The sequence below is a fragment of the Mirounga leonina genome, unplaced genomic scaffold, assembly GCF_011800145.1.
Source record: "Mirounga leonina isolate KUSES-001 unplaced genomic scaffold, KU_Mleo_1.0 Mir_353, whole genome shotgun sequence".
NCBI classification, from domain to species: Eukaryota; Metazoa; Chordata; class Mammalia; order Carnivora; family Phocidae; genus Mirounga; species Mirounga leonina.
The window spans coordinates 1,208,979-1,218,012 of NW_023270699.1; the positions used below are offsets into that span (position 1 = coordinate 1,208,979).

Sequence of the window (9,034 nt, forward strand, 5' to 3'; positions counted from 1 at the left end):
ATGGATGGATGGATAGGATGGGTGGATGGGTGGATGGATGGATGGATTAATGGATGGATCTGTGGATGGATGGATGGATGAATGAGTAGGTTGGTGAATGGACGGATGGAAGGATGGGGGATGGATGAATGGATGGATAGATTATTGGATGGATCTGTGGATGGATGGATGATGGATGGATAGATGTATAGATGGATGGGTGGATGGATGGATGCATGCATGCATGCATGCATGCATGGATGCATGGATGGATCTGTGGATGGGTGAATGGATTAATGGAGGATGGATGGGTGGGTGGGTGAGTGGGTGAGTGGATGGATTGATGAAGGTGGGTGGGTGGGCTAGCTTCTTGCGTGATATATAATAGTAACAATAGTTTAAGACTTGATTTCTCAACTGAAAAGGAAAGCAGTCAAAAACTATTTCCCTGCGGCAGGATGGACAGCTCCTTCACCAAGGGGAAGGACACTGTCAGGGAGACGGCCCCCATGTGGAGAGTCCAAACTGCTCCTGCATGGGCATAATCACAGCCACCATCTCGCTCCCCCTCAGTGAGGCCGAAGGTGAGCTCTTGTCTGCACGCTGTCCAATGTCAGCCTTCCTCAGAGCAGGAAGGAATAACCGCTAGAGACAATGGTGAGCTGGATGCCGATGGGGCGGATGGTCAAAGAAACCCCATTCCAAGCGCATGTGTCTCCTTACCTGCAGACAATCTCATCCACTGCTCTGGGCACCTGACATCCCAGCAAGAAAGCCGAAGCCACTGCTGGTACCTCGTGAGAGCTCAGCCAGGGCAGGTTGCCAGGAGGTGGGAGGCAAGCCTAAGTATCTTTCCATGAAGGTAGTCTCATCTTCTGACATCAGAGTTAGGTGCAAACCTCAAGTTACCGAAGCATTTAAACAATGTTTACTGTCTCTGAATTCACATTTCATTAAAGGCGGTTGATGGAAGCCCAGCAGCTGGGAAGCCCGAGCACGTGGCGGGCCCATGACAGATGGGCTGGGCATCCTCCCCAGAAGACAGGGCCAGCCTCAGGATCGTCACAGTGACGAGACCTCACTGGCCAGCTGGGGTTCCCGTGGCCTGGGGCTCTGCTTGTCTGGAGTCCGTGGGGCACTTAAGTCCAGTCCCGGAGCTAGGCTGCCCACGTCCACCTCCTGGCTCCCTGTTGCTAGCCACGCGGCACACACACGCCTTATCCCCACAGACCTGTTTCTCTCCTGCAGACAGGAACAACAGTGGCTCCCAGGCTCAGAACACTACCTATCTTCACCGTCATTTCCAGGGACATCAGGAAAGGTGCACAGAGAGCAAAGCCCAGGCTGCCCGTCACTGTCCTGCAGCCACACCCCCACTCGGTGTCCCCTTCCCCAGGGGGACAGTCCCCCTGCTGGCTGACCCTCCCCTACTTGCTTTTCTCTGGGGCCTGAGGGACAAGCCCCCACATAGGCAGACTCGGCACCAGGTCCCCAACAGCGTGCTGATCCCTTGCCGGCTCCAGCCACAGCAAAGGGGCCCCTCTAGCAGCCCTCTCCTCTCGACCACCTCCCTGGGCCCCAACCAGTGGCTGCACTGTCCCCCTCCTCCACCCGCTCTCCCTGCAGGGATAGGAGGGAAGCAGGTAAGGAAGGGCACGTCCAGCAGGCTGAACAAAGCTGCAGCCTTACCAGGTGACCCGTCCACACCCCACTGCGCCAGTGTGAGGGGAGCAGGGGCCATCTCTGCCCTGGAGCCCGGGGCCCCCATGCAGAACATACTCGACAGAAGGGACATGAAATGGTGCCTCGGCAGGAAACCTCTGTGGGCAGCTCTGGTTGGGTCCTGGGAAGGAAGCAGCACCCACCCTTTGGGCCTCCTTCCCCTACAGAGAACCTTACCCCCTCCACTCTCCCCACCACCCCACAGCCTCCCAATATCCAGGTAGCCCAAGGCCGTCACTCAGCCCGGATCTTCACACTCATCACTGGGGGACCAGTCACCAACATGGAGGAGGGGCTAGGGGGCCCCTCACTCCCTTCCCTCCTGATTAGGGCCTTCCTCCTGCCCTGCCTGCCCCCATCAGGTGGGGACGGAAAGGCCCAGGGGCCTAGCAGTGGGGGATCCCCTGCTGAGAGGCCAGAGGAGGAACGATGCTCACAGCCCCAGCCCTGGTTCCCAGGGACCCTCCCCAGCCAGGCCACACCCAGGAGGGATCCTCAGTGTGATAAATGCCTGACCCCACCTTTAGCCTGAGGGGGTGTGGACTGTTAGCCCTGACAGAAGAGTCCCCCAGGGCTCTGCTGGGAACACGGCCTCCCTGACAGCCTGGGGGCCCTGCCAACGTGTGCAGATGTCCAGTAAGAAGTCCCTTTTAGGCCACTCGGCTGCGCAAGGCAGCTGTGGTTAGAGATGGTCCACACCCCACACCACCCTGCCTGGGCCACGTGAGAACCGCCCTGCACCAGCTCGCAGCCCGCACCCAGTGTGGCCGAGCCCCCAACCCGAGGAGATCGGCTGGACCCAGCGGCGGGACCCTCGCGTGTACAGGCCCGGGGTGGGAGAGACACGTGCGCAGGCCTGGCCCTCCCCGCCCCCCGACAGGAGGAAGCTGAGCTCGGGCGGCCCCTGGGCTCTGCTGGCGGGAGCTGCACCCGCCCCACACGCTCAGTGGACACAGCACAGAGCCCCCGAGGAGGCCACGCGAGCCCAGCATCAGGTACGCGTGTGGGAACAAAGAGCTCACCGAGGCTGCCACTGCCTGTGGATGACATCGAGCCCAGCCCACCCACAGCCCTGGGTGCCTCCCCACTGGGCCCCAGCCCACGGGCAGCCACAGGCCCCTCTGCTCTGCACGCACTAGGACCCCCAGAGCCGCCCTGTGTAGGCTGTTCCACTGCCATGACATCCTGGCCACTGCCGCTTGCATGCAGGGCTCAGCCTCCCTGCTCCCCGTCCATGGCAGCCATAGCCCCTTCCCTCCACCCCTCCCACTCCCCCCTCCCATTCCCCGCTCCGTGGAGCTGGGCACTGGGGCCGGGAACTCACCCACACACATCCCCCATGGGCCCCGCGGTGTGACACCCCCGTCTTGGGGTCCACCCCCACCAGCCCAGCTCCATAGCCTAACGACCCCAGGGACCAACACAGGTCAAGGCTGCTCTCGGGGGGAGGGGGGGCAGGACACACAGACCCACCGGAATGGGGCCGAGGCCTCGAGTGCGAACGGGAGCAGGCCCAGCGCTCAGAGGCCCACCCGGGGACGCAGGGGCAGCTGACTGGCCGGCTCACCTGGCAGGACAGAGGGACAGGGCGGGGAGGAGGGCCAGCCAGTTACCTGCACCCGGCCCAATGAACACGCAGAGGCCGTCCTCCTGGGCCGGGAGCGAGGCGCAGGAGACCGGCAGCCCGCTCCCGTCCAGGTGGCCCCAGCACGCGTCCTCCAGGGCCTCACAGAACTGGCGGCAGGGCGGAGGCGTGGGCGGAGGGCCAGCACCACAGGGCGGGGCCAGCAGCAGGCAGAAGAACCAGGCGAGGAAGCGGTGACAGTGCGTCTGGAGGAGGTGCCCCCACGCCCGGGCGGCGGCCCACACCTCCTCGCTGCTCCTGTGCTGCAGGTGGTTGGGCAGCCAGGCGCGCCCAATGCCCAGGTGGCTGCAGACGGGCAGGGAGGGAGGCAGGGGCAGGCAGCGGCCGGCGGCGGCGGGGACAGGCTGCCCGGTGGGGGTCAGCGGGTCCGCCCCGAGCAGTGCAGAGCGGTTAGCAAGACCAGGCCCCACAGAGTTAGCCACGTGAGGAGCCCGAGTGCCCCCGTCCCCAGGGACAGCCGAGAGCGGGATCTGAGACACCAGGGTGCGGGGGTCGGAGGAGCGAGCGGAGCGGCCGGCGAGAGCGCCCAGGGGGCCCGTCACCAGGGGGAGCTGAGGAGGCGTGCGTCTGTGGATGCCAGGGGGTCGGTGCTGCTGGCCGGCACCGGCTGCCACGCGCAGGAGTCCTCCGCTGTCCGGATCCTGGGGCCGCCCCGGGGACTGCCGGCTCCCCCAGGGAGGGTCCCCACCTGGCGCAGAGGACGGAGAAGCTCTACCTGCAGCAGGTGGTGGTGGCGAGGGCCTGCCCGGGAAGGGCGGCAGCTGGGTGGGCACTGGTGGGGTGCCGGCCTCGGTCCTCTGGGTGTCCGGAGAGCTCGGGGCCCCACTGCCCAGCCAGAGAGCGGTCCCGTTCTCCTGGGGGGGGCTGGAGGGCCCGGGGAGGGTGAGGGGGGCCGTGAGGGTCACAGGGGCTGGCGCCTCTGTCCGGGGGGGGCTCGTGGTGGGAGTGGCGTCATCCCACAGCTGGACAAAGCTCCGGATGCCCTGAGCCACATTCAGGATCTTGGCTCCCACGCCGGCGATGTTCTCCTCCTTCGTGTCCGGGCCCGCGGGGGAGGCACCGCCCAGGCCAGTCTCTGGCCTCTCCACGGGGAGCTCCGGGCTGGCAGGGCCTCTCCCCTGCTCCGTGGGGCCATGCTGGGGGGCCGCGTGTGTGCTGGTGTCCTCTCTGGGCTGCCCATGTGGGCTCCCCGGGGGCTCAGAGACCAGTTCGGCTGTGGGCCCGTCGGTCCTAGTGGACCACAGCCAGTTTAGGCTCAGCAGGTCAGCATGGGCGGCCGCGAGGCAATATGTGACCAGGAGAAGCAGCAGCGGGGGGCCCAGGCGGCTGCCGGGGAGCCGAGCCATCAGTGCTCTGCCCTCACAGGGCCTGGGCGGCCGTGTCTGCGTCCCAGGGCCGGGCCAGCCTGGCTCCGCCCTCCCCGCCCACGGGCCCGTGGCCAGCTCCCCTCTCCTCTGCCGGAGGCTCTTTCCTCCACCTTTCTCCTCTCCCGGAGGGAAAAGACACAAACCTCTAGATCAAGGAGACAGGCACCCGCGGGCTTCTCAGGCTCTTGGCAGCAACCTCAGACTGCAAGAGGGACGAGGTCCCCGCTCCATGCTGTCCCCTCCCTCCGCTGACCCTGCCCGGAGCTCCTCCGGGAGCTGGGTCCGCGAGAGAGCCCCCGGCCCGGCCTTCGGGCAGGCGTCTGCTCGGGGCAGGGCCGGGAACCACAGGCCACCGAGGGCCGCCCTGGCCCACTTGCTCTCGGAGACCCTACAACAGCCCCGAAGAGCCTGGCCCGGGGCCACCAGTCTGTAGCAACCCCGGAACTTGTTCCAATTCTTGTGGAGGAAGTTAGCCTCTGAGACATTGGCCAGCCGAAGACCCTGAGGGCGGGTGGTCCACGCACCCCCGGGGCCCGGCGCCCTCGGGACGCCCCTCTCTCCATCTGGCCAGAGCCCGCGTGCCGGGCGTGAGTGGACGCTCTGCACTGTCCTGAGGGTATCCAACTTAACCCCAGAGCTGCCCAAGGGACCGAAGGCCACAGCGGCCGGTGTCATGAGGGCAGAGCAGGATTACGGGGCCAATCGATGCCGGAGGCGCCGGCGGCAGCAGGGTCCAGGCAGACGTGGGTCTCCCGGCCACCCCGCCCCCCAGCCCGGGCCGCGTGTAGAGCGGGCGCTCTGCCGCTTCTGGGCGCACGGCGGGGGGGCTCTTCCAGGGACGGTCCCCGGGCCGCAGGAGAGGGGTCCCCATCCACACAAGGCCTGCCAGGGACGGCCTCCCTCCCATCCTCAACACCCCAACGGGGGAAGCACAGCAAGCACAGCACGCCAAGCACGGGGCCAGCGCTCCGCCTTTACCCCCCAAACCTCACGGGACACAGCCGCCAGCTCGCTTACGCATGAACAACGGAGCCCAGAGACTCGGCTCCCGGCGGAGCCCAGGGACGGCAGAGCCAGGAGGCGGCCAGCACTCACACAGACAGCCCGGCTCGCCCATGCACACTCACACCCGCTCACACCGTCACGCACACGGCCTCACCACCACATTCTACACCAGCTCCCACGTCCCCCCAACACCCCGTCTTCCCCAGGCTCTGGCAGGGTCTCAGCCCACCCTCCCCGGGGCTGGGTTCAGCAGTGTGGCCGCTGTGACGTGTCCCCAACTGTCCCCAGCCCAGAGCACCGAGGATGCAATCAGTCAGCTACTGTCCAAAGGGCAGGGCCCGGCTGCTGGGCTCAGAACTCGGAACACTGTGTCCCCTCTGCAAAGGGGGGCATTCCATATGCAAACATCTGTGCTAGGCGTCGTTCCCAGTGTTAATCCCCACCATGCTCAGAATTCCTAGAAATCGTCTCTTTGCTTGAAAATTCACTAATGTGATTTTATGCCTAAAAGTGTCTCTAATGTGATCTTATGCCTGAAAGTGTCTCCGGAGAATCTCAGGACAGAAATTCCAAAGGCTCTGTCCCTTCTCCCACGCACGCGGGCGCGTCCGACGGAGGGTGGCTCCCTTGTCCGTCCAGGTGGCCCTGGGCCCTCAGCTACTCCCTGGGGCCACTTGCCGGTGGGGCCGGCCCCGCACCCACTGGCTCAGCTCGCCCCCCAGGCTGAACCAGGGACCGAGGTCGCACGAGGAGGGACAGCAGTGCCCCCACGCTCGTGCCCACACCGCAACCCAGCAGGGCGCCCCTCCACCCTCCACGCCCCACCCACGCCCTCCTACTCCAGACCTCGCCCTTCCAGCCGCCCTCCAGAGGCCACCGTCCCCTCAAAGCTAGAGCCACCACGCCATCAACCTGCTCGGAACACGCCGGTGCGGCTCCGTCCCCAGGACTCTGCTCCCCCCAGGGAGCAAGCCACCATGGTGCTGCCATGCGAGCCTCTTCCACACACACCACACACACACTCACGTGTGCACATGTGTGCACGTTCCCAAGCACACACACACACATGCTCACTCACGTGCACTCACACACGTGTTCACACACTTTACACCCTCACTCACACATGCAATGTTCATATGCAAACTCACACGTGCACCTACATCCCCGCACACGCACATGCGTGCTCGTATGCAGACAACAGCTCCCAGAAAGCACCGCGGTGTCCGCTCCTCCAGCTGTGGCCACAACAGGCCCCTTCCCTGGGGGACACGCGCTGCCGGGTCTGGACCCTGCCGCTCCGATGGGAGCTCCGTGTAAAGGCTCTTGTCTGGCTCCTACCACTGGGGTCGGTCTTGTTGCTGAGGTTCGATAATCACCCCACATCGTCCGTGGGGACAGAGAAGCAGGGGACTCCCACTTAAAGATCAGTAGGTCAGGTGCTACATTTCTGAAAGCACTTGGTTCCCTGAGGCCCCAAGCCCAGAAGCCGCTCCTTATGGTCCATGCAAACCTCCCCAGCTGATGGACGCTGGGTCCTCGCTGCGGAATCCAGCCCCTGCTGCCACGGCCCACACCCGAATGCCCCATCAGGCCAGGAAGTCCAGTGCCCACTTGGGCAGCTCCAGCCCGAGCCTTGGGGAACAGGGTTTGGCCCCCCAACTTGGTGATGCTGAGTCAGGACTCTGGGCATCTATGAGCACTGAGGCTCCCTCCCAGCAGCCCCAGAACACCTCTCTGCAGCCCCCAGCCCCCAGCACCGACTCCCAATGAGGCACCGACCCTGAGGCCGGCGGCCAACACTCGGGTCTCCTGCTGGCGCCATGACCCAAGTCGCTCCCTACAAAGTGTCCCAACCTGTGTTTCCCTGGGACTGAAAACTGAAAGTCTACAGGGAAAAGCAGCCCCTCTCTCTGAGCACCCCAGTGCCCCCCAAGAGACAAAGAAGAGGAACCCCCCAAGGATGGCTCAGCACTCGGGTCAATGTGGCCGGAAGAAGCCCCCCAGGGCAGCAGGGCAGCCCCCCGGATAAAGGTCCAGAAGGCTGATGGGAGGAATCAGGACAGACCCTGAGATGAGGGTGCACAGGCTGGGGAAGACGGTTCAGGCGGCATGGTGACCTGCCTCCCCACCCCAGCACATTCACATGGCCATCACAGAGGCATTTCCTACACACAGGAAGGTTTCCCGGGGCTGCCCCCAGAAGCCCAGAGCCCCGTGCCCGCTCTGCCCTCCCCTCCGCAAGCAGCCTGGGCGGGTTCGGGGCGTCCGAGCTGCCGTTGAGGAGGCCCTGCGTGGGACGGGCCACCTCACACCCCTTCCGGATGGAGAGCACGTGTGGACCCGCCGGATCCCCACGGTGGCGAGACGCACCCCTGCCTCCCGCCCTGCCTTCCACCGGGGGTTTGTTTCGTCTTGTTGGCCTGTCTGGTTTGGATTCCTGAATAATGCGGTCTTTTATTTTCATTTTTGAAAAAACACAAACACCCACACGTGAACCGAGAAAATTGGCTCTCCGAGAAACGGGAGGATGATGCTGCCTCGGAACTTCAGAGCATGGCTTTTGGGGCTCTCACCTGTCAGAAACCCTCCCACCGTGACCTCCGACACCACCTTCACACTGAGGCCCCAAGTCCCCTCCGGCCGGGCCTCCCGGGGCTGCCCACAGCGGGGCCCCTCCTCCACGACTGTCTCCCCAAGACCCTGCTGGCTCAGGGAGCCCTGGGGCTCTCTTTCCTGCCCCTGCCCAAGGCCAGCCCCGGCGCGTGTCCCCCAGCCTCCAAGGAGCAGACCCGGGCGCTCAAGCTCCCCGCACCCACTGCCCAGGGACCCGCTCCCAGGTGGCCACACACACATCCAGTGAAGGTCCCTCCACTGTGGACACATTTCCGGCTCTTTCGAAATGAAAACATGACTTTTCATCTTCCTGTGGTGCAACTGGTTTATAATTGCCTAATACACCTAGACGCTCTGCCTAAACTCTACGTCTCGTGGTGACTTTTTCGAGCACGATGATAAAGGACGCAGCAGCTCCCGAGATGCCCACTGAAGGCGCTGCTGCTGGGGAGGGGCTGACCGGCCAGCTCCACGCGGGCCCCGGCTGGGCCCTGCACTGGCCTCTCCCAGCCACAGCCCGGCCTCGGGGCTGCCGTCCAGACGAAGGGGCAGGAGGTGGCCGGGCAGCCAGGGCCAGGTCAAGGCCCACAGGCACCTGCCCTTCCTGGTGGGCGCTCGGTCACCCGAGGACCCCGCCTGGTTCCGCTGCCCCGTGGGAGCGCACAAACCCCAAAACCGAAGACGACGGCAACATTGCAACCCC

The 9,034-nt window shown here is 64.8% G+C and overlaps 1 protein-coding gene across 1 annotated transcript in view; it reads right to left on the reverse strand.

Annotated features, from left to right (window-relative positions):
• Nucleotides 1-6,540, reverse strand: part of COL18A1 (collagen type XVIII alpha 1 chain) — a 50,983-nt gene extending 44,443 nt beyond the window's left edge. The window contains exon 1 of the mRNA XM_035030030.1: nt 3,315-6,540. Coding sequence (XP_034885921.1) covers nt 3,315-4,692 — 1,378 coding nt within the window. The 5' untranslated portion in view covers nt 4,693-6,540. The remainder of the gene's footprint in view (nt 1-3,314) is intronic.
• Nucleotides 6,541-9,034: the final 2,494 nt, after the last annotated feature.